Source organism: Stegodyphus dumicola, chromosome 5 (assembly GCF_044657685.1).
Source record: "Stegodyphus dumicola isolate Sdum_Otavi_A_Nest chromosome 5, ASM4465768v1".
NCBI classification, from domain to species: domain Eukaryota; kingdom Metazoa; phylum Arthropoda; class Arachnida; order Araneae; family Eresidae; genus Stegodyphus; species Stegodyphus dumicola.
The window spans coordinates 29745351-29772732 of record NC_140772.1 but is presented as its reverse complement, the minus strand read 5'-3'; the positions used below and the strand labels follow the sequence as shown (position 1 = coordinate 29772732).

Sequence of the window (27382 nt, the reverse complement as noted above, 5' to 3'; positions counted from 1 at the left end):
TCTTTTGCATTCATTAGCAGGAAACTAGCATACAGCAGTAACCTACTTTGGCAGGGTTTAGTTAGTCTAATATTAAAGAATTTTTCCCGAGTTTTGTCTCTTTTTAACTTTGCTAGGAGCCGGTACAGAGTGCATAGCCCATCTTCACCTCTGGTGGGGTTTGTACTTTTTTTAGAGAAGGGGGGCTGTAGTGGGATTGTGTGGCTGACATGGCTGCTGGATAATGATAATCAAGCTAGATTTTTGCAAACATAATTTTGGTAATCTTCCATTCACAGTGTAGTAATCAGATTGTGCATAAGCTTGCCAAACATAGCAGTCTTATATTGCAAACAATTAAAAAAATGGAATATGTTTGATTCATAATTATTTTTCATGTGAGACTTCTGACAAAGTAATTAATGTGAATTTTACAGTTTGGCAATTGTTGAATGATGAAGAAACCATCACTAGACTCTTTCAGGAAAAAGAATATTCCACAGTAAAAGTGTTTAAATAATCACAATTATTTTTCATACTGGAATGCACTCTGAATGCACAGTTAAAGTTGCCATTACTAGTTCAGACTACATATTGTGCCAACATTAACAATGAAAATGACTACTACACTTTTATTGGAAAAGTACTAAAATCTCCAAGTTTTATTAACAACTAAGAACTAAAAATAGTACCCTTTAGTCATATCAGAATGGCAAGTATTAAATAAAAGCATAAACACAATTTTCTTACACGTAATAATGAAAAAATGTGTTAAGATCAACAAAACTGTGTAAATGATCAAGAAATAATTACTGTTATTTGAGGGAGTTTTTAATTAAAACATCCAAAACTTTTACACAAACTGTAAATAGACAAAAAATGTAAAAAAATAATTTTTATATTCCTTTTATCTTTACTTGAATCTAATTATAATATCTTTAATGTAAATTTCGCTATAAAAACGTTAAAAGAATTAATTGCATTGTATGTGCTTTTTTTAAATTTGTTTTTATTTATTCTTTTTTTTAGTCTAAATCTAATGATTTTTCATTTATGATCTGAAGTTCTCAAAATTACAAAATCCATATTTCCTCTCTTCCCAAGTTATGCACATTTTTGGTTTTTTATTACATAATTAAGAATGAACAACAAAAATTCACTAAAAGTAAAATGAAAATTTTTATTAAATTAAAATACACACAAACTTACAAAAAATTTCACATGATTACAAACAAGCACAAAGAAATCACACCAAAATCTTTAAAAACATTACCTGTGCATAAGTACCCGAAGAACTGCAGGGATCGATGGTGAATTGCCCATAACTGACACCAGGAGGTAAAGCTTCAGACTTAAAATGATTCACAAAATTTTCCCCTTGAAATCCAATACCATTATCATCACTGACATAATTCACCTTAAACAACAAAAAAAAAAAAAAAAAAAAAAAAATCATCTATGAGTACAGAAGCTAATTCCCTTAATTTTTGCACAAAATCTATGCTAAACAGATCTCAGAAAGATTGAAGGCAAGAGCTTTTAAAACTGTTTCTTAAAAACAATCAATTTCAGAGAAAAAATGTCACTCAAATATTGCAAGTTCTTTCTTCTGATTATTCAGATACTTTACTTTTTAAATGTTTTAACAAAAGGAATAATTCCAGAACTTTAATCTGGTTTGAAGTTCCAAGACAAAATTTAAAAAAATACATTTGACCAAATTTCTCACTACAAATTTTTAGATCTGATACCTTCAATTTTACCATTACTACTACACAGTTACAACTATACTATTACTAATAATACTGTGGAGGTATTTGCAAGTTATAAATAAAATAAATGAAATTTAAAAAATTTAATCACAGTAAAACAACTATACGCTTAAATATGACTTTAATATCATTAAATATAAAACTTTTAAAATACAGAACAAATGCTAACAAATATTTACCTTAATTTATAAAAAATATGACCACTTACCCCTATTTACAGGTCACCACGAAATGAGCTGCTGTATTGCCAAGTATACTATAAGTTTTTATGCTCATTAGGTGGAAGCCACAGTTATTTAAAAATTCATTGTGCTTTACAAATTTTGCAGAAGTTAGAATATCAATGACTTTTGTGTTTTTAGAATATTTACAGAACATATTTTTAAAAAATTTATATAAGAATGCAGAGACTTGTTATAACAATCTGTAAATATAACTAGATACTGTATTGAAATAGTTTTGAAAGTGCTGATATAATTTAAACATACAATTTCTGAATTACATTTGGAGCTGAGAGAAGATTATACTGATTTGAGGAAGTCCTAGTATAAGATTGTCAATAAGAGTTTGTTGCTTCCATTGAAGTATTTTACTCTTTAAAAATTGCTGAAACCATCCTCGGATATTTTCTGTTGTGAATGGTTGCTGAAAGTACAACTCTTATGTTATGATACTTTGAACAAGAAGTGATCTAATATCTCACAGTATCTTTTAACTACTCAAATCTCACAGTAGTTATCTTTTAACTACTCAAACGTTCAAGAGAACTTAATTTAAAACAGCTAGAGAAAGCTAATCCGCGAATTCGCTACAGTCAACAAGAGCAGTTTTCTAAACAACAACAAACTAAGTAACTACTATGAACTGAGAGGTTTTCCTCCTTTTATAAGATTTCAAAATCGTGCGAGAGAATTTTCTAGTACTTTCTCGAAATCAAAGAGAGATATTTATTAAATGTTACATGCACGCGCTCTTGTATTTTCAATTTTCTGGCTTAGCTTTCTTTTAATATTCGTCACGCACTGCACTGCACGGGAAATAAAACCATTTAATTTACAATTCAACTAACATAAGCTATTTAAATACCAAATCCGTAACACTGCCCCCTTCCCAAGGACTGCACGTCCCGGGCAGTACAATCCCTGGACAGGAAGCCAAACTTACAACTGTGGCATGAATGCAATAATAAGCATTACATTACAATAATAAACAACATGAACAATAAATGCAATAAGTAAAACAAATCAAATGCTATCAAATACAAAATACAAATCAAATACTAAATACACATTTAGAAACAAAAAGGACCATGGTCTTACACTATTTACAATTATTTACATTACGTACTATGGCCATAGTAATGAGCTAACCTGTCGCAATGAACGATTTTATGTTTAGAGTTCCGACGGATCTGAACCACGACGTCATTCAGCCTGTTTAGGATTGTGTGGTGACATTCCCAAGGTGACTGTAATTTAGGCCTGACTCCTTTTCATCGAATCGGGTTCCACAACCACACCTTGTCTCCTTTGTTGGATCTACTATGTCCAGTAGCTCTCGTGTTGTATCTGGACTTCACTTTCTCCGTCGCCAAGTTCACTCGCTTTCGCGCAGAACGGTGCATCACTTCAAAACGGGCCTTGACATCTTGGATGTGTTCCTCAGGCAATGAAGGCGCATCCGTATGGCTATTAAACAGGCGGTCACAAGGCAGACGAAGGTCTCGACCGAAGAGCATCTGGGATGGAGAATAGCTGGTAGTCTTGCATTTCTTTTCGCCCCTAGTATGATTTCGGCAGCTTCCTGAGCTGGGACTTTCGGACAAGGTGTCGACATTTCCAGGCGAAGATCCCTTTTAAGGATGAATAGTCATGTCTTCAGATGCTGAAAGCAATTTGTTGTTTTTGAAGTCAAAGAAGAAATTGTATTTCCTTAAAAAGTCCAATCCGAGTATGCATGGATCTGTAATATCCGCCACATAAACTGTATGATGGTAAGCAGCACTTCCAAACGTAATGCTCAAGTTTAACTTCCCAGCTATGTCGATCTTACCACCAGACGCAGTCTGAAGAGTAACACAGGATGGCAATCTTATCACCAGACGCAGTCTGAAGAGTAACACAGGATGGCAATCTTATCACCAGACGCAGTCTGAAGAGTAACACAGGATGGCGTCCAAATAAATTTATCTTTAAACTGTTCAGCTAAATCTTTCCTAATGATGGTAACATTAGCTCCTGTGTCAATGATCATATTGCAAGGAATTCCATCGATATGCCCATTGATGGACAGTCCGTTACTGTTGCCACTCACTCTACAAATCTTGAGTGCTTTAAAACAAGGTTTTTCATTATCTGGCAACCTCCGTTCCTTGATATGGTCATTAATTTGTTTCATGCATCGTTGCTGAGAAATGGTCTCAATTTCCATGCTCCGGGGTGGTTCTGCAGTTCCTTCGCACATGGCCTTCAGCTCCACAGTTCCAGCACTTTTGTTTCTTGTCACTCCTTTTTCGTCCGATGGCATTTAATTGTCTGTTCAACTCGTTTGTCATATTTTCTGTGCTTTGGGGTGTTCTCCAGTTCCTTCAAGCGTGGCCTTCAACACCGGAGTTCCAGCACTTCAGAACTGGTTTCTTTGCACTTCTGTTCCGTCTGAAGCCACTGACAAGTCTCGTAAAATCATCTGTTTTATTTTCCGTACCTCCGGGTTTTCTTCAGAACCACATCTTCAATACCTTAGAGCCAATTTGTTCTCACTCCTACTCCGTATCAAAGCATTGACTTCTCTAGCTAAATCATCTAAACAAGCCATCAGTTGATCCACTGGCTCGTGGTCTCGCATAGCACTGGGTAGCGATCTATACTAGTTGCTTGCTGGGCTGCCTCGAATTTCATGGCGTACAACAGAGCACTTTTTATATCCTTCACATCCGCCATTCGTATAGCTTTCTGTATTTCAGGATCCTGGATGCCGTCGATGAAGTATTGCAGAGACAGGATTTCCCTTGTTTCTGTCGGGCACTCCAAAAAGGCAAGATGGGACAGCCTTTCAACATCTGTGGCGAGTTCCTGGAGTGATTCAGTGGGCTTCTGTTGATGGGATTTTAATTGAAGCCTGCTGTAGTCTTTTAAACATTTCTCGCCAAAGAGCTGCTCCAATGCGCCGGATAGAGCTTCAAAGTCAAGTCTTTGGTTTTCTGAAAGCGTCTGCAAGATATCCGCTGCGTCTGCTCTCAGAGAAGCGGCAAGATGACAGGCCTTAGTTTGGGAATTCCATCCATTCGCATCTGCAAGGATAGATAATTGTGTCCCAGAGGTCTTCCCATCATATGTAGATAGTTTCAGAGAGGGACGAGTAGGCATCGATAAAAATTTAAAACTATCCGAATTGCTCCCTGCTGTCGCTATAGCCTCAAATTTGTTTTCTATTATACAAGTAATATCATTTTTTATTTCCTCTTGCCCTATTTTCACTTCCTCTTTAACAGCTTTCATCTCTGCCTTAAAAGATTCCTGAACAACATTCATCTTTTCTTTAACAATTTCACGTCCCAATTTCATTTCTTCCTTAACGGATTCCTGGCCCAATTTCATTTCTTCCTTAACGGATTCTTGGCCCAATTTCAACTCTGCTTGGAATGCAGCAAATGCAGTCATCAACTGCCTCATCTGTTCTTCCATCGCTCTTGTAATTGGCATTCAAATCCCACTTCTGACACCAAAAATTGTTGCGTGCGTACGGGTTCGTTATGAAATGAATGCACAAGACCGATGTAAAATCAACAAAATTTATTATTATCACAACAAAAGATGCTTAAATTCCTAAAATATTCGTGCAGTATTACAATATCTCACAGTAGTTATCTTTTAACTACTCAAACGTTCAAGAGAACTTAATTCAAAACAGCTAGACAAAGCTAATCCGCGAATTCGCTACAGTCAACAAGAGCAGTTTTCCAAACAACAACAAACTAAGTAACTACTACAAACTGAGAGGTTTTCCTCCTTTTATAAGATTTTAAAACTGCACGCGAGAATTTTCTAGTACTTTCTCAAAATCAAAAAGAGATATATTTATTAAATGTTACATGCACGCGCTCTTGTATTTTCAATTTTCCGGCTTAGCTTTCTTATAGTATTTGTCACGCGCTGCACTGCGCGGAAAATAAAACCATTTAATTTACAATTCAAGTAACATAAGCTATTTAAATACCAAATCTGTAACAATATCAACAGATGACAGATGAGATTTACATATTTAACAGACATAAAAGGAAGACGACTACAAAACACTACCATATTCTCACATGTAGAAGGGACATTCTTTTTCCAGAATAAAGCAGATGAAAATCAGAGGCAGGACTTATACATGTGAAAGATTAGAAATAAGTACATACAAATATGTAGCAACATAGCAGCATGTATTTAACCACTTCTATTTCCTCAAAGAGAGACTCATCTATTTAAAAAGTATTCTTAGGTGCCTGCAATTAGATACACTTGTCAGGGTTAAATGTCACTTGGATCATTAGACCCCTCCCTAAAGAGACTTGTTTGCTTCATGTTTTCCACTTCTCAGAACACAGTGAAAATGAAAAGAGGAATTTATGGCATAATTGGTCACACTCTCTCCAGACAGAGATTCTACCAGTATCACACAAAACAAAGTTCATTCACAAAAACAGGAAATAGGAACGCACTTCCACCCATTTCAGATTGCATTGCAATGGGAACTACTGCTCATCTGAAAGCATGCCGTTAGGGGATCATCTCTGTTAATTTTCAAATGAAAAGACTAAAAAACACAAAAGAATTTCTTCTCCTGGGTATGGTGATGGACGTCCTTCAACACTGAGTATGACAAAAAAAGCAGTTCAAGTTGACTTGGTGTGAATATCTAAATAGGTCTTTGCAGTTAATCTAAACAGGTCTTCACAGTTCAGGGGGAGGCACATTTCTTAAGGCTTATTCTCAGTTAATTCTCAGTTTCACACGCAAAAAGCTTATACTTGAAGTGGGGAAAGAAGCAAATATTTAAGTTTTGTAAGACGGTGAAGAAGTTAACTAGAGTACAAAATCTATTATTGTTGGGTGAATGTTACACAGAATTGTACTAGTTGTGTTTGCAAATATTTCAAAGAAAATGTCAGGCAAACAATTTAATATATGAAGCAAATTTTAAAGTGCAAGTCATCTAATTATCTGAGGGAAAAAGGGAACTGAGCAACAACATGTCACTGTAATTGTTGATATGGTACACTTCTTAAGCTCATGAAGGTGGTTGAATGAAGATAAGCCGTCAATTTCAAGCAAGTGCAGAATTTCATTTTATGCATAAGAATGGTCTGCCACTATGTCACAGCAGTGTTGCTAGTAATTTTTCAACTAAAGTAACAGAACAACAATCTAAAAGTCGCAAAAAAGTAGTATATGACGCCAGGTATCGCATAACTTTGGTGACATCGTAGTTATATATGTTCATATGACCTCTCATATCATCACTAATTCAATCTCCATTGTTTTCATAAGATACCTACCAACTGTAATTCTGTTCTTGATCATTTTAATTACATACCTTATTTTTGACAAAAATTTTAAAACTATAGTATTAATTATACATTGTTCAAACATTCTTTTTTTACTTTTAATTAATTCACAGTTAATTTAGATTTTTAATTTAAAATTGATTTGTTAATCATTGTTAAGTGCTTCCTCAAGTTTGGGTTGTTAGCATTTTTGTGTGTTTTTTTTTTTTTTTTTTTTTGAGTTAGCGGTTTCTTTTTCTAATTCATTATTTTTTGCTTTAATTGTTAATACTTTTTAATGAATTTTGCGTTCTGCTCGATTGACATATTTAATTTAATTAGATTTTAATTATCTCAACATCGATTTAAGCCTAATTTATTTATTTATTTTATAAACTAATTTTGGTTGATATACTATTTTAACACATAAGCATTTAATGATATATTAAAAATTTTTAAAGTTTCCAAAAGTAGCACAAGGAAATGATAGAGTAACAAAATTTTTGCAAAATCGCATATACATAAATTTTAGTGGCAATAATTCGTCAAAAGTAGCAAATTTGGAAAAAAATCGCACAATCTGGCAACATTGCATCACAGGACAACAGCTGCACAACGTCTCATGGCAGACTTTGACAAGGAAATTTTGAAATTTCAGAAATAAATTATTCGCAAGCAACAAGCTAATGTGTGTATACATCGTCAGAAATCAGTAACACAGGTCAAACGCCCATTTACTGGGACATGTTTATGCTTAAACAATTGCACCAAGAAGCTCACATGGAGTAAGAATCAAGACTGCAGGTGATGAAAGCAGCAATATACAGTTATGATACTTTTTCTGCCAGATGGAAGAAAACTGCCACCAAGCATTATGTTAAGGAAAAAAACTGTATACAAAGCACACACAAGGCTGCGTAAAATACCTGCCAGGCTTTTGGAAGTGTGGAATATCCAATGATTTTTGGTATTCAAACGTTATACCAAATCAACACCACAAATGTGAAAATGACTCCAAGAAGCAGTTATACGACCCCAATCACAGCATCACTACTTCGTTATATTCATTAATTCCGATTTTTGCGACCCTGTTTGGGGGTTGTGACCTACAGTTTGAATAACCCTTCTCTAGATGATCCTGAGGATGACATGCTGTGGAATATCAGTACCAGCAGCAGTAATACAAGTGGTGCAGGCAACTACTCTAGTGGCAGTGACAGTAAGTAAGAAGTGCTTAATACAGAAACATGTTTCTTCTGCTGATAGCAAAACTTTTTTCTCAGTGTGTGGCTCACTGCTTTCATTTTAGCTCCTTTCACACCTCCAGAACAAACTATATATAAAGATGGTACACGAGTTATCTGTGGCTTAACCTTGAGAACTTTTCTTTTTAAATTAGAAGCAAAAATTAAGCTTATATGCTGCTGAAAATATTGTATTCAAAGGAATATCACACGCTAACAGAAAAGAAAACCAAACAGAAATTTCAACATCATCACTGTATCATATTTTGACAGAAACTTTGTAGAAAAGAGAAGTTTGTGCTCGATATATTGCTCACTGGTAGTTGTAACTTTATTGAAATGAAAATTTAATGATGAAGGTGAAAGATTTCTATATCCAATAATCACTATTTATCCAATGGTCACTATTGATGAAACATGAACTACATATGTTGAATCACAGCTGAAATTGATGTCAACCCAATGAAGAAGTCCATTCTTTTGGCAATCCCAAAAATGTTGACATGCACAATGAATAATTGAAATAAATTATGTTTTCTGACTAAAATTAATAAGGAATTATCATGAGACTGCTTTATAATATTTATACAAGAAGACTGAGAAAGATCTAATGAAATTTCAGAAATTTTATCTCATACTCCAAAAAGACTAGAAATGAATCCATTACACTTCATATTCTTTCCAAAACTGAAAATGCCTAGTGTGGAAACTGTTTTTCCTTCCTCAAAGAGGTTTCTTCAACACTTACTTAAGCTATTAGAATGCTGAAAAAAGCTAGTACCCTACAAAGTATAGCAAATCTTCAGAAATATTTGATTCCAACTACTAAAAGCAAGGGAACTGCTTAGAAGGATTGGATTACTTAGATTAATGCAAAACATTCAAAGTTTATTCGTCTACCAGAAGAGATGTCTCCATGCAAGACTTTCGAAGGGAAACTGGCTTGCATTTATGTTACACACAGGAAAACAAACATTCTAATGTAGCCGGCCCACTGCCAGGATTTGAAAAGCAGGGTCGAACTACCATTGATCACTGGTTTTACTCCTCGGCCGCTGATGGATGCAAACTCAGGACTGTAAGGAAAAATTGCCTGAAATAAAAAATAAACATAGAAAAAAATAGAGTGCATTATTTTTTGTTTGTTTATATCACCTTTGTCTTTGTCTTTAGGACTACAGAAATGCCTATTATCTGCTCTAAGAATATCATGATAATAGTAATAATTGGCAGAAACAAAATTATTTGCCATTTTCTTTTATTATTCTAGCACTTGGTGCATCACGGACAGTTTGAAATTGATTAAATTATTACAAACATTATTTTAATTTAAGAATTTAAATTACTGACTAAAAGAAAATCTTTAATTTTTTTTTTTTTTTTTCATTACACAATTGTATTTCAAATAAAAACCCATACTTTATTGCAAGTGCATAATATTTAAGGGACGTAAAGCCACACTGTGCTCATTTAGTGCATACATCATATGCACTAAATGAGAAGCATACAAAAATTTCCCAATTCCCAAACATATTACAAATCTTCAATACAAGTTTTAATTATTTTATGTAGTCAATCATAAAATAATTAAAACTCAATGTGATCACTCATAATTTTATGCACTATTAAAGTATACACTTTTCTATCCCACATTCTGAGTATGTGCATAAAAAACTGCTTAATGCATTTCCTTCATCATACTGAATAAAGAAAATAGGCTAAAATAATTTTAATTAGCATTATAATTATTTTGATTTGAAAATAAATATTACTCTTACGTCACAAAAAGACCGCACTTCTCTAGAGAGTATTTCCTCAGTAACATGGTGTGTGGTTTCTGATGATGAAGATGGCTCAGGAGAGTTGGATGCCATCTAAACCAAATCCAAGTATTGACACCATATGCTGAAAAAAGGGAAAACATAAAAAATCATACATATGCTTTTCAGCGGAAGAAAAAACTTAAATTTTACCTTATTTTTACATTTGCATGCCTGTACTAAAAAAAGGGGGAGGATTATATCCAACAGGCATACTTGGAGGGAAATGTAGTTCTATAGCATGAATATATGTCCTATTAAAATCCCCAAAGAATACAATTTTACAGCTAATAAAAAGCCATTCCCTTTTTGTGGAGAACATTCTTGTTATGAGAAAATATTTAATTTGGATAGCAGCACTGAAAATATCACAAACCTGAATTCCCACAGACAGAAACTTCTGCTTTATGCTCTAAAATTTTAAAAAATGTTTTTAAAGAAACTGACTGTAAAACTTGAAAAAAAAAAACTATAATGCCTTCACAAAATTAAATGAAGCACTGTATAAATAACAGGTCCAGAGTCGTAGCTAGGGTTTTCAGCGCCCAGGGACAACTGAAGATTTCGTGCCCTCTACTGCTTGCCAAGGATGGAAAACGTTTAATTCTAAAATGTCGTAATATCAGTTTGGCGCCTCTTCGATTCTGCGCCTGGGGACAGATGCCCCCCCTTGGCCCCCTCTAGCTACGCCCCTGAACAGGTCAAATCAAAGCTCACATTAAAATTCTTCAAAGTATGAGACTATGCAGAGTGGAAGCAAATTTAATGGCCAAGTATGAATACAGAAATAAAAACAAGTTAGATAATTTTCCATTAAAGCCTACCTTGGCACTTTTTTTGTTTTGGCCGAATTGGCTTGTTTTCTGTTGATAACTTTCTTTATACAAAACGCTCGTGCAATGTTTTTTATACAATACTTGGACTGCAGATTTGTGACCTCCCATGAGAATAATAAGTGGTCATCTTGTTTCTTGGAGAGAAATACGCTATAAAGAGATGTTATCTACAGGTAAGCTGTGTTTGGATAATGATCTCAAGAAATCATAAGACTCGAAGCTAAAATGGCTATGCAGCCTTTACTCATGACAGGAAGAAAAAAGTGTCTGAACACAAAACTAGTTGTTTGTTGAACCATACATTCCTTTCATTATAGGCATACAATTTGCTTGATTATTGTGTTAATGTTTATTCTGAGAACCAAAGTTTGCTACTTACGGATCACAACATACACACTGATAGGAATAATTACATAAGAAAGGTTATGTGCCAACTCCTTGATATCTCACCCTAACATTAAATTCCATGGATGCAACAAAATTGTGGAAACTGTTTAGAACTTATTCACAAAAATAAAAATAAAGATATATATTATGTTCTTTCATCACAAAATTTGTTTTAAGATTTTGTTGCGAAATTAGAGATTGTATTTTGTTATTTCTAATATCCCATTTTATCTAATATCGAACCAAAGGCATGAAGAAAGAAATACAGTCAAAAGTCGTTAATTCGGACACCCATAATCCGGAATGATCTATAATCCGGACCTCAGAGCTACAAACTTTCTGCACATGCGTCGCATTGACGCATGCGCGCAAGACCTTCACCGCTACGAATTTGCACGTGCGCAAAATACGTTTACGAATGCGCGTTTAATGTATAACGGACGGGATAAGCTAAGCTAAAATTATCTAATTATCTATTTCAGTTAATGTTGCAGATTGCGTTGTTCCTTAATCTTTGAATTGGATCCGGATTATTATTTTTTGCAGACTGTTAGAGCAATTTTATAAAAGTAAGCTTGAACTTTCGATTATGTCAAATAGAATTTCCGATATATATTTACTAATATGTAAAGGATATACAAAGCGAAAGTACCTTTCGGAGTCCATTAAAAAAAAGTGAAATTGCTGCAAAAAATGGATAAAGGCATATCCTTTGTTTATCTAAACTTTAACGTTTGTTTATCTTTAACGCTGCGGTGGCGTGCAATGAATTGGAAGTTTATCTATCAGCACTATCCTTGTCTTAAGGGCAGATGTTTTTATTTTATTTGGCTTATAATTGCTTACTCAATGTAGTATTTCATCTCGATGTACTCCGTCTTTGATATGATTTAAATCAAATGCCTCGTCATTATAATTCGTTTCTCCGATAGCGAAGAAAGTGACAGAGGTTACTGAAAACGAAAAAATTTCGATTGACAAATTAGTCGGTATTCTCGACACAGCAATTATAAACAGCAGAACTTTGTAACTGAACAAGAAATTATGTCTGTTTATAGAATTAAAGAGAATGTATTATCACATAAAAAACGAAGCAACTTTAGTGGTCATCTTGTTTCATTGAAAGAAATGTTTAATAAAGTAAACAAATAAATATTAAGCTTTTTTTTTGTAAATTTTGATACCCTTTAGATCATAATTGTTCTTTATTTCGTAAATTACGGTTTCATATTTTTAATTTTATAATTTCTGCATGCCATTTTACCAGATTTAAACTGATGATCTATAATCCGGAAAAATCGATAATCCGGAATCGCCGAAGTCCCGACGAGTCCAGATTAACAACTTTTGACTGTATATGTAAATATATACACATGCATTACAGCTTACTTTTTCTAACATATAAAAGAAGTAATAGTATATGCTGCAGGGGAAAAAAATTTATGCCATAGCAGATTATTTATATTAATTAGCATTTATTATGAAATGAAAAACCTGGCATTAGTGAATTTCTAAGAAACAGTATAGCTTCAGCAGGATCTTCTTTGATAAAGGACCGTAGGTCTAATTTGATAAACTTCAAAGCTGACAATAGTCTTTCAACACTAACTTGAGTAGGAGGAAGAGCTATTACCGTTAGGCCTACTTCTTTTAACTTTTCAGGATAGATTTTGTATATATTCTAAAAGAGGTGTCTTGCAAGAGATTTCTCTATTTCTTCAAGCTCTGTGTAGAAATCTTGTTTGTATATTTTTATATCTAAAGTCTCTTGGTTCTTTATTTTTATGCACTTTGCCTTAGCTTTTTCAATGTTACCCAAATAGTTCTCAAAATCTAATTCAACAATGGAAGAGGAGGATATAGACTTAGCTGCAATGTCTGCAGTCTGTCTTGATTTGAATACTCCAGTTGTTCTGAGAATAATTTTATTCTTGGTAAAGTTCATAGATGTCTTTCTTTGCCTTTTTAATTTATTCGTCATTTTTCATGTTTTTTCTCCCCCCCCCCCCCAACAAAATTCTCCACAATGAACTCGTTATTAGAGCAGCGTCATGCAGTGAAGTTTTGCGTCAAACCGTGAGCGAGACCGATATCTTGATCGAGTTGCTTATGGGAGTGATGCCATGTGTCAATAAAGTGTTTTTGAGTGGAAAAAACTGTTCAGGAGAGAGAAGAGCAAGTTGAAGATAAGCATAGGTCAGGACGTCCTTCAACGGCAAAAAGTGAAGAAAATTTAGTGAAAGTGCGAAATCTTTTTTAACTTAAGCTAAAAAAAAAAAAAAAAAAAAAAAAAAAAAAAAAAGTTGTCTGCATTTGTCCAGCAATCACTGAACCAAGGAGGCTCCATCACGACAACGCGCCAAGCCAATTCGCCTTTGCTGCCATGGACTTCCTGACCAAACATGGCATCACACAGCCTCCCAGCCACCCCATAGCCCAGATGTCACTCCTTCAGACTTATATGAGTGTGTCACATTTGCATGAATGTGACTTCAGACTTGTAGGAGACTTGTATTCCTCTTTCTCTAAGTGAAAAGCATCATAAAAGGAGGGCACCACAGCTCGATCTAGGCCATTCAAAAGGCTGTAATAAGGAAGCTGAAGAGCATTCCAGGGAGCCTTCAGTGATTTGCAGTCACTGGAAACGCTGTGTTGTTGCAGAAGGGACTTTTTTAATTCATTCTTACTACTTTCCGAACAAACCCTGTACACTGTGTGTAATGTATGTAATGTGTGTTCATGTATAAGCATACATGAACGTATACATCCCATACATACCTGTACTTCGTAATCCAGTCCCTATAATGGAAGAGTACCAAAGACAGTTAATCAAATATGCTGGGTTTGGCAAGTAGTCATCAAATATGCAGCAAACTGGAGGAACTGAACATCTATAGAACATCTATATCTATTGTTGTTTAACTTCTAAATTAAATCTATGAACAGTTTGCATACAAATAACTTAATGAAGGCTGAAAAGCCACGAAAAAGACATTCTAAGTCTTGTGTGAGTTCTCAGTAGATTATTGTGAGGTATAGCATAATTACTGGTGATCCGTCGTTGGTGTACATATAAACAACTGTGGGAGAGAAAGAAAAAAGTAGGCATCATGAACAAAAATGCACAAATTTTCAACTGGTTTCTTTGAAAACGATGAAGCAGTACTGACAAGGAATTTTCCCTGTAGGCCAAACATTATGCTTAATTTAATGCACATTTTGCAGTGATATAGAAGAACATGAGAATGAAACATTCTGTGGAAAAGTGACAAACGATGGTTCTTCATGATAGTAATATACTTGCTCAAACCCTCATTGCCATACAGCAATTTCTAACATCCAGTAATGCACAGTTAGGCCTCTCGTCATCATTATCAGCAAGATTTAGTTTCTTGGAAATAGTTTTTCTTCAGAATGAAAAAGAAGCTAAAAATACTTTAACCTGTACGGAAAGTACATTCAAACTTGTTTTTGAGCAGTGGATAGGGACTGCATAAAAAAAAAATTGCACAAAACTTCCCGAGTACCTATAAAAAAGTTTTTTTTTTTTTTATGGGGTGACTAGGGACCATATAAAAAAAGTCTCACCTCGCCAAACCTTTTAGAATCTGATTTAGAAAATACACATGCCAACATTTCAAAATATTTTATTTACATATGTACTTATTTTACACATACAAAACTTTTCGAAACGTATAACCATTGCCCTCCGTAGTCTGACAACACGCAAACTTTCTTGTGGTAAACTGGTTCAAAATCCCTTTCTCCACTTGAAGATATGGTACTTTTCCGTTTTGCCGGCACAAGCAATAAAGTTGCCGAAAATGGTACAACCGATGCCAAACTGAATATCCTCGCTGGTAACCTTTTACACCTCATTTTCAAAACAAGTCGCAGCCATTTCTTATCAGATTTTTTCTTTCAATACTGGCATAAAATTGCTTAGAATGTTTACCAGATATACAAGATTGAAGCTACAATTTTATGCCCTACGGCCATTCGCGGTAGTTAAGTGAATTAGGATGCAATCACACCACTCATCCGAAGGTGAAAATACAGAAAAGGCAAAGTAAATTGTTAAATTCATCAATTCTAATGTGAATGCAGTAGGGAAGTAAAGCACTGTGGTTTTAGATAATTTTTGAGTAAGTTATTCATATGAATAAAAATGATTCTTGTATTTAAACTTCTATTCCATATTAAGATAGAACTTTAAATTAATGTAGAATGAACTAATAACTGGACAACTTGAAATTAACGAGAAAATTAGATTTTTGTAGCTTAGTTTACCAGAGATGAGATCACTTGGAGTCACGTGATATGAACTAGCAAATCAGGATGCTGTACCATGAAAGCATAGTAAATTCTTAAATTAATATCGTTTTACAAATTTATTGTGTTTATTCATTGCCTTTTTACAAAATTTTAAATGATATTAATATGTTTATACCTTCAAAATAAAAAATCCTTTGAACTAACATTTGTTAACATGTTTCAAGTATATACCGTGTGTTGTCGCCAATAAAGTCTGCTTGGCGAGATTTGTGCCAGAGAAACCGAAAATACTACCTTGCACTCATTTAGAATTTATTTTTTTCAGTTACCATGTAGTCAGTGATCAGTTATTGCGATGACTGTTGTTTCACTAGATATTTGTATTTGTCACGATAGCCAAATATACAAGATTGAAGCTACTTTTGGAATTTTGAAGTTCTTTCAGAATTGGCATCGATGGCAAGAAAATGACTTTATCCAATTTATGGCAAAGTTGGAGTCCTGCATAGATTTAATCTGCTGTCATATAATTGTAAAATTACAGTCAAAAGTCGTTAATTCAAACACCCATAATCCGGAATGATCTATAATCCGGACCTCAAAGCTACAAACTTTCTGCGCATGCGTCGCATTCACGCTTGCGCACAGGCGTTTATGAGTGCGCGTAAAACCTTTACGGCTGCGCATATGTTTGTGCGCATGCGCGTGTAATGTGTAACGAAGGTATAAACTAAGCTAAAATTATCTAATTCAGTTAATGTTACATATTGCGTTGTTCCTTAATCTTCGTATTGGATCCGGCTTATTATTTTTTGCAGACTGTTAGAGCAATTTCATAAAAGTAAGCTTGAACTCTCGATTATGTCAAATAGAATTTCCGATATATATTTACTAATATGTAATTTGTGTCTACAAAGCGAAAGTATGTTTTGAAATCCGAAATCTGTTTATCAATTTCACGCTGCGAATTGGAAGTTGATCTGTCAGCACTATCCTTATCTTCAGGGCAGATGTTTTTATTTTATTTGGCTTATAATTCCTTACTAAGTGTAGTATTTCATCTCGATATGATTTAAATCAAGTTCCTCGTCATTATAATTCGCTTTCGATAGTGAAGAAAGTGACCCAGAGGTTATTGAAAACGAAAACTTTCGATTGACAAATTAGTCGGTATTCTCAACACAGCAATTATAGGACTGAACAGCGGAACTTTGTAACTAAACAAGAAATTATGTCTGTTTAATAGAATTTAAGAGAAAGTATTATCACATGAAACGAAGCAACTTACATTGAAAGAAATGTTTAATAAAGTAAACAAATAAATATTAAGCTTTTTCTTTTTGTAAATTTTGATACCCTTTAGATCCTAATTGTTCTTTATTTCATAAATTACGGTTTCATATTTTTAATTTTGTAATTTCTGCATGGCATCTTACCAGATTTAAACTGATGATCTATAATCCAGAAAAATCGATAGTCCGGAATCGCCGAAGTCCCGACGAGTCCGGATTAACGACTTTTGACTGTATAGGTAAAAGTATATTTTAGGGTACCCCTTGCGAAACTTGGCGGTACATGGATACCGAGTTTGTGCAATTCTTTGACTTTTTATTTTGGCCTACATAGCGGAGATTTTAGCGGCTACATAGCGAGCAAAACTTGCAAGCTAAAATAACAAGTCAAAGAATTGCACAAATTCGGTATCCAAGTACACATCGACCTACTTAAAAAAAAAAAAAAATTCCCAAATTGCACAAACTATGCTTTACACACTCCCTTGAGTTTGTCCTTAAAATTTTCACTTAAAAAGTCAAAGGAGCACCCAATTCTACAGTACAGGCAAAAAAATTACATAATCTCAATAAACTACATTTTAAACCAAACAATAAAATAACACAAAAAAGGAAAAACCTGTTATGTATTTTAGCACTACACAACGCAAATATCTCCTTACCTTATTTAGAAATTTGTTCGTCTTCAGTCTGTGGCACAAAAAACTCCTCAACAGCATTATAAAATTATCTGAACTACAATCCGTATATTGGCGTCGCCACAGAAATTCACAAAAATAAAGAGTAAAAAATATACTACGTAGTTCCGGACTATGAATACTAAGTAAACCTTCATTTACACACCAGTAAATTAATGCACTTTTCCCCTTTCGTTACAAATCGTACAGAAACTTCAAATTAATCCTACTATATTCAGCCATTGTACTGTCTAAACAATGAAACAAGCAATGTACTTCCTAACACAAACACACCACAAAAGCCCTTGCAAAACATCCCATGATTCAAAATTTCCCAGAATAATGCAAACGATTACATTATAATAGGGTTTCCACAACATTCAACTAGGCAGGTTACCATAAACAAAACAACAACTTGGTGATAAATGAAACAACATCTTTGTGATAATACAAGGGGTTCCTTAAAGTCAACTCTAACCAAATTATGATTCAATTTGACTGAAATTTTCATATACCGCATAAATAAAATATCTCATAAAAACAGGTTTCAGTGTACAAGAAAAAATTTAGATAATGTTAAATGTTCTAACAAACTTCATAAAAGCTGCTTTCTTGTGGCATTGAGATCAATGTTTATGTTCCAAAGGAAATTACTTAAGTGGTACAAAAGAATAAGCTGTATTGCTATTTAATGCAAGTTTCTACGCAGAATACCTTTTTAAATCAACCCATGAACAGCTATATTTAACTCTTTGAAAACAGAAGTCTTTGCTAACCTGTATCTTAAAATACCGAGCACCCAAAATGGTTTCCCACAATCACAGCAATTTCCTCCCCTCCCAATTAATGCACAAAGAAGAGTGAAGATTTCAAATGACATCCTTTCTACTTCTAACAAATAAAGACAAGAAACCACAAATAAGTTCTTTTAGGACAAGCTGTCTGCAATAAACTGATAAAATGCACTTGGGGAAGCTGCACCTGCTATTGCATACCTTAGGGGATGAAAGAAAACAACACCAGAATTTCGGCTGCTTTGGGATTTTGCATAAAAACTTATTTTACTTTTTTCATATCTTTCCATTCTTAAGGATGATTTTTGGATTATTATAGAAAATAAGAATTTTGGATTATTATACAACATAAAGTGAATCCTTCCATAATGACCAAAAAGTAACAATATTTCCGAAAATATAATCAAAAATCAGTATTAATAATTAAAATATTCTCCTCTAAGAAAAACTATTCCCTAACCCAACCAAGACTATCAAAAACATCTTAATTTTAGTATCAAATAAAACATAATAGACTTTTTAAAAATTTAATGAATTTTGATCTTTTCCAAATACGAATGCCAGAACAGATAAATGTATGTAATGAACAGATAAACAAATTTTTTTTTTTCATTAAGATAATACAATTATTTTTGGTGCCTTGTTTATTTTAAACCATATCTACAACAATACATTAACATACAATTGTACAACTAAAAATACTGATGTTCAATAATTAAACAGAAATCTGTGAGAGCACTAACCATTTTCATTGATGTGGGAAATATGGCACAATTTATGAACTATAAAGTTTTCAACAAAATAACGTTTATTGCATAATAGTGTCTGCATATGATTTTCATTTAACACTTTCTAAATTACCTTTCAAAACAGCCTCAACAAATTACTGAGTAAACTTTAAATTTCTGGATTCATTATTAGAAACTCCTCCTCCCCCCCCCTTTTTTTTTTTCTTTTTTAAATATTTAAGAAGACCGTTTTCTATAACTTCTATAAACCTCTAAAGCAATAAAATGTTTACTACATACCAATTTACAGTTTACCTAATTTAAAAGAAGCTGATAAAAGTTATAAGAAACCAGAATTCATACTACATACACTGACAGCTCTGTACATGTGAAAGAGTACATCTTTGGTACTTCATGGAATTAGTTATGTCACACCTTTTGTTCAAATGCAATACTCACATAATGCCTGTTCATTGCTAACAAAACATTAGCAAAATAAGCTTTTATATTTGTATGGTAACTTTCCTAAATGCAAAATATTAAGAATCATCGCCACTTTTTTTTACCTCAAATGTTTATTATATATAATGATCAACACAGTTTTCTACAAAAATAATTAATCTTTCACTTTTAATACACTAAATATTTTAAAATATACGGTTTCTTCAAATACTTTAAAATTTCAGATTTTAATAATTATTTTCATTTCCTAATATACAGCCTTATTTGAATTCAAAACACTTATTTTTTTTTTTTTTTTTTAATTAATCAATTCAAAAATCAAGATAAGACGATTTTAAGATAGGGCATTCTAAGTTTATAACTGCACCAAGCACGGAAATAAGCTGAAATAGTCATAATCAGTTTTTAATATAACACATTAATATTAATCATTACCTGAATACAGTATGTTATTTAATTTTGAAGATATTCGCGATTTGTTAAATATATTTTCAATTTGTTCATATTTTTTTAATTTAGAAAATACTTTGCTCCACATTCACTACAGCTGCAATCAAAAACATTTACTTTTTAAAATCAATTAATGAAATTATTAGTAAGCGTATGATCGGAAATTTCTTCTGAAGTTTTGTCTAAATTTATTGTTATGATTACTGTTACTTATACAAGATACGATGATTACTGCGTTACAAACGATACATTTTTGTGAATTCAACATGAAAATTCCCAAACAGAAAAACAAAATAAAAAGAAAATACATTATGCAACAACTTTTTTTTTTTTTGAAACAAAAATACAGCCACAGATATTATATACAAATGTTTTTATTTCACTAGGAATCGACAATAAAGAAACTAACGATGCAGCAAATACTAATTATTTACACATGCTATTCCACTTACAGGAATGCATGAATTTTCCCACTAACAAGGACGCCATTATTAAGATGTCTGACGTTGCCTTGTCAGCAACTAGAAACAATGATCGTCTAATTTTGTTTTAACATTTTTACAACTTAATCACTATTAAACCCCAAATTTAACAAGTATAAATGAAAGGGATAATAACCCTACATCACTAAGTGATAGTAGGCTGAAGAACCGGCTGAACATGAAAGGACTGTACCAAAAGGACAAAAGGAAACGAGGGTGGGGAAGAAAGAAAAGTGAGTAGTGGGTACTGTTCACAGCATAAACATTACGTCTTAAGATGCATTTTAATGTCGAATGCTGGTCAAAATAAAGTTATAAATGCTCACCTCTGTTTAAGGAGTAACTGAAGCATGAAGAAAAATAATTTATTAGACTCAATCTTAGAGCAAATATGCATATCCCACCTTGCTCACAACACCTTCACCCACTAATTCACGTCAAATTCCGTGATGTTACGAGATTTCATTTTCCACGGAAAGATGGCGCTACCCTGACCTGATTTCAGCCATTGTCAAAACATAAACAAGGGAATAAAATTGGGTTCCTTGATCATACACTCCAAGATTTCGAATATTGATGTAACAAAAAAGAAAAAAGCTACATTACTGTAAAATCTGATAGCATTCTATTTTTATTAAACTAATTTTAAGAATTTTGCGCATATTAATATTATAAAATAATACATTATATATCCAAATCAAGCTAAAACTTTAATAAAAAATATTTTTCAAATTAGTTAAATCAGGCGTACGCAGCAAATAAGACTAAAAATATGCTTCTTATAAGCAGATTCTGCTTTTCATAAATGAAAAGTTGGTTCTTAATATTCATTATTTTAAAACATAAATCACAAAATTATTAAGCATAATGATTCTTATTCAATTCTGATATATTTTTTAATGTTTATGTTATAATTTTTCCTTTGAAATTAATATATAATTAATATAATATATATATTCCTCCCCCCTCAGAACTCATGAATAAACAGTCAGATAGAAAACAGTGTTAAAACTTGTTCATTACCGATATGATTAAAAATACTTCTTATAACTGATTATGCTATTTCACTCCTTACTAATCATTAACATTTAAATGCAGCTAGCTGCACATTAATATAATAATTTTCTTTGGAAAGACCATACATTAAGCAAATTTATGATTAAAAATACTTATGACTGATTATGCTATTTCACTCCTTACTAATCATTAACAATGTTAAATGCAACTAGCTGCACATTAATATAATAATTTGCTTTGGAAACACCATACATTAAGCGAGTTTTTACATATTGTGTATTATAATTGAAAGAAAGCAATAAGTACTCATTTCAAAATTTATTACACAACACACAAATTTCAAAACAGAACACTATAAAACCAACATAGTAAGACTGTATCAATCTTTGAGGAACTTATTTCACTCATTTCAAGCTTAGAATATAACATGCAATCATGAAATCAATTTTATTTACTTATCAATATATTTACTTGCTTCAGAAAATCAATAATAAGTTTTGATAATCCCAAAATTATATGAGAAACTTATATAAATATGATTTCTATTCTAGAACTCTTGATATTAAAATATATAAATAAAAATTCTTAAAGCAGTTTTATTGGGCACAATTTTACATTAAATATCCATAAAATGTTTGATATTTCACGGTGCTTCAAAAAGCTGTACAGAAAAAATGACAGCACAGTTAAAGATAGGTGTTTTAAAATGTAATTTAATAGTTCCTTTAAAATGAAATAACAGACAATTTCTGATAAAAAAATATATAATCACAATAAAAATAAAATCATAAGATCTCTACTTTACATGATCCCTTCCTACAAATCTAGTTCAATTTCCAAAGTTCGATGAAAATAGTTTCAGAAAACATGAAAGGACTGTACCAAAAGGACAAATTAAATTTCTTTTCTTCAGTTCTATGGGATTTTAAAACAATTCGTGAATAAAGATACCCAAATTACATAATCTGATGTTAAGTTTGAAAATATGATTTTTTTCTTATTTTCTATTTTATTTTCATATGATTACTATTTATGAAATGATACTGTACATGTCAGACAAAAAGGGATAAAAAAAATTTAGCACAGTCATTATTAGTGGCACATCAATGATTGTCCTGTAGCTGGAATATATAATATGTGGCATTAAAATTTTCTTTCATAGAACACACTAATAGTGTAAATTTTACTAAAATTACTAATTAGGTATCTATTTTACCAATTAGATATATTAAAAAAATAAAGATAAAAATTATTAAAAAGTATCTCTAATGCTTTTAAATTGCTCACTAGGTTACTAAAGCATTTTAGTTTCTCATTTAATTAAATAACCAGGAGAAATGCAGAGAATGATCAGGAATCTTCTTCCACCAATGTCAGTAACAAAGGGTTTCAACTTATTATCCAGCCTGAGCTACTGATTGAAAACATCAACTTAACAATTTGAATAAAATTCTGGAAATGTGTTCAACAAGGTGTTGCAAGAATTAATTGTCCAGATGCAGATGATAGCAGCTTATGCCAAAAAATCAACAGTGTATACCAGGATAGGCTACTTTTCCATATGCTGAAAATATTACAAATACAGATATTTTTAATTTTTTTTAACATATTCATATTAGGTTTGATTTAGGAGTGGATTTAATTCAAGGTTCAATATATGTTTCATACAAAATAAATTTTCAATCTAACAATGGTAATGATGTAAACTGCTATCAACAATAATTGTAAGTGAGCATGATAGAATATATGTGTATTCCTGACAAGAACAAAGCTATAAAAGTATCAAAATGCAAGTACTTATGATCAATTATAATCAACTATTAGAAGGATTAATGTGGAAGAAAACCTGTCAATTACATTTTTACTGATATTTATCTCCTGCTATTTAGAAATAAATTGCTTAAAAATTTTTAATTTTCTTTTTCAGTTATTTCAACCATATCTTTGCTGCTACCAACAGTATGAAAAGGCTAACTAAACAATACAGAAATATATATATAGCACTATCAATATTACATTTGGGATTTATTTCCTTCTTTTCGTTAAAACTTAGTAGATCTAGATTGTTACTATAGTGTAAAGACAGGTTACCTGGAAGTTCATGGACCAAAATGGTCCTTTTTTCAGCCTACAGTAAGATTAACAAAATTTATTTATCATTACCATTATTCATTGCGGACATTGTGATGTACATGCACTAGACCATTCAGTTGGAAATCAGAAAAGTTCTATTAAATATTCCATGCATATCCAATACTATTGTTGGCTGTACAAGGCAGTGGTCTTCAGCTAATAACAGATGGTGCTTGCATACATGACCCCTGCATCAAGAAACAGCAGTGAACTGTTGTCAGATTTTTTGCATAGCAAAGGAGAAAATATAAAATATAAAAGAAGGAAGCAATAAAAAAGGGAAGAGGGTTTTTTTAACCTGTACAAGTTCATTGTTGCATGAAAATTTAATACAGTGATAAATGTACGAGTTTTTATACAAGTCTCTGAATTAACTGAGAAGACAAAAACTGGAATCATCTCTGTGGAGGATTCTCCTTCTCTGATCCAGCAACTACAGATGACAATTATTATAGATTATAGCTAACGCGATATGAATGTGATACATGAAAGCCCAGTCAAAGAATTTATGACTACTGGATCAACCCATACCATGAACTGATGATCCAAAAAGTGTGCACAAAATGGATACATAGGCACTTGATACCTGAAATAAAAAACAGACAAGTTGATGCTCTCTTAGAACTTCTTCATTAGTACAAAACTTATGATGAAGTATTTCTGCAGTATAAAATTACTCGAGATGAGAGCTGAGTACACATCTTTGTGGAACAGAGTTCTCAAGTGCGGGATAATGAGATTCACTGGTGGTACCTGTATAGCTGAGCACCTATCCAAGAGAATTTCTTCTAGAGTATGTACACAAACCCTGATAGTGCACTGAACTAAATGAGGAATTTATTGTACATTCATAAACGCTCATTTAAGTGTTTGTAATAAATATATTGTAAGCAAAAAATTCTGTTTTCTCACCAAGGGCAGCAATATTTTTATATTTTTGATCATCTTAGTACCATCATCAAGACCTTAAGAAAATGTCAACAACATTGAAACTGACATTTGTGAAGCTGCTACTTGACATAGGTACTCATAGATTTCTCATTAATTTGTGTTATGTTTTAAGCCCTATAATTTAAGGTCAAATATTTTATGAAAAACCTATTTAAAATAGCATTTTAAGTTTCTTATGAATGTAATCTTAAATTTTGTCTCAGTAGGGTTCTATCTCGAACATATGTTAACAAAGATAATTTTAAAATTATACTTCTACTATATTGAAATAACCCATGTTTATACTTCCAAGATGTATTTTTAAATAACACATAAATCTTATGCGGACTCTATATGACTTCCTTGTATGGTTTGTTACATAATAGTACACATTTTTTGCTGCACTTCATTCAAATTTATTTCCTCAAATTATTCTAATTTAATTAATCGATTCCTCAAGGCAATTTGAAAGTGGCATCAAAGACTGCAAATTTTGAATCTAAATATACTGGTAAATTTTTCTTATATGAAAATCAAACTTCTTATAATTTTATTTTTTTCATAACAAGTATAAAACTTTCCCAGGTATAAGAACCAGAAGATTAAAAGTTAGATTTCGTTATTCATCCAATTTTTCCCTGGGCGGGGGGGGCATTGCCAAAACATGAATATTTTCATCATTTAAAACACCTCTGTAGTTGGTAGTGTATAATTATGACCAATGATTGTGAAAATAAAGGTCAGGTATACATACTCCTTATCCAGCCTTTATATATATAAAACATATATGTGTATAAGTTGTACGTACTGATAGAGACACAGATTAATTTGATTGTTTTTCTAAGATTATTTTTAAATTTTAAACTTTGTCAGTTCTGAAACAAGCTATTTATTTATTTACTTCTTTTATTGAACCAAGCCCCTGATGACAATACAATGAAAGACGTAAATGTCATTTTTCATTTGAGCATGATTTAGCCCCCTATTTCTCGAGGTTCACAACTGTGCTTCTGTTATCATATACCGGGTGTCCATAATTAAACTGACAGTGCTTACAGTGTTCTGTAGCGCGATCTATTTGCGAGAATGATGCCACATTTTGTAGGAAGATTAAACAAGATGAGGGACGAAGGATTCCTCAAAAAAACAAATTAGTTCCAAAAGTCACCGCTACGGGAATATTTGGCGCTGTGTAATAGAAAATAGAGTGTTAACAAATGCAAATCAATATGGAAATTACCTTTTATTTTGCATTCAAATGAGGTTCAATGTGGCTGCCGTTATCGTGGACCACATATTGTATTCTGTTCACAGTATGCACAACAGCAGAAAGTAACATGTCTGCAGGAATCTCCCGTACAGTCCGTAATATGTTATCCTTCAATGTAGCCAGGTCCTGGACCACTCCTTGATAGACCTTGGACTTAAGGTAACCCCACAGCCAGAAGTTGCATGGGGTAAGATCAGGCAACCGAGGTGGCCATGCAGTTCGAAAGTAGCGGCTAATGACTCTTTCTGTTGTGAATTTCTATCATAGCATCTGTTGCACCCGTACAGCAACATGTGGAGGGGCTCCATCTTGCATGAAAATGATTTCCCCCAGGCACTGTCTTTGCTGAATTGCCAGAATGACAAAGCTGTTCAACATGTGGCGATATTTCTCTCCGGTAACAGAACAGGTTTCCGATCCTGTCAGGGTAATGTTCTCAAGGGAATTGCTGTGACTGCATGTGGTGGTTTGTCATCCCAAATTCAGCAGTTCTAGGTATTCACAGTTCCATTCAGGTAAAAGTGGGCCTCGTCTCCCCATAAGATTTTCCACGGCCAAGCATCATCCACCTCCATTCTGGCAAGAAAGGTGACAACAAAAGTCAATCGCTCATTATGGTCAGGGTACAATAACTCCTGTACACAGCTGATCTTGTACGGATAGAAGTTGATAATTTTTCGTAAGATTTTCCATACCATACTGTAAGGCATATCCATATTTCGAGCTACTCCACGAGCACTAGAGGTGGCAGCAATATTGTCTGGTTCTCTGTCAATAATCGCCGTGGCAACTGCTTCGATTGTATCCTGTGGGACAGGTTTTCATCCTCTGCCTGACTGAACCTTCAGAGAACCTGTTTTCTCAAACATCGCAACCATTGCTTTTAGCCCATTAACTGACACAGGACCGTTAGCTTTACACATTTTTTTGTGCGTTCTAAAAGCACGAAGAGCAGCTGATGCATTGCACTGGTTGAGGTAAAAGAATTTGACCAGTAACGCATGCTCGACTAAAGAAGGAGACATTGCACATAAACTTTCAAAACGTAACACATTGCCTTTTAAAACCCAAGCAGCTGGCACTGTGCAAATGGATGTAACATGAAATTTGAATAAAGAACTTCTTCTGCTCAGCGTACGTGGATCACGAGACTATCGGTGTTTATGTAGATTTTACGCTTTTTTTAAAGTGGTGCCATATTGCACTTGAACTAAATCAGAAAATGTGCATAATAAAAGGTAATTTTATTCCGTATTAATTTGCATTTGTTAACACTCTATTTTCTATTACACAGCGCCAAATATTCC

At 33.0% G+C, this 27382-nt stretch overlaps 1 protein-coding gene across 6 annotated transcripts in view; it reads right to left on the bottom strand.

Annotated features, from left to right (window-relative positions):
- The window catches only part of LOC118199919 (uncharacterized), a 99267-nt gene extending 78076 nt beyond the window's left edge, over window positions 1-21191 (bottom strand). For 5 of the 6 annotated variants that reach the window (XM_035371796.2, XM_035371798.2, XM_035371799.2 and 2 more), the window contains exons 1-3: window positions 21052-21191; window positions 10301-10427; window positions 1253-1396 (exon numbers count right to left, since the gene is read on the bottom strand). In XM_035371796.2, the coding sequence (XP_035227687.1) occupies window positions 1253-1396; window positions 10301-10396 (240 nt within the window). In that variant the 5' untranslated portion in view covers window positions 10397-10427; window positions 21052-21191. Of the gene's footprint in view, window positions 1-1252; window positions 1397-10300; window positions 10428-20695; window positions 20940-21051 lie in introns of those variants that run through there. The other variant, XM_035371797.2, reaches the window with a different exon arrangement.
- Between the last annotated feature and the right edge of the window lie 6191 nt (window positions 21192-27382).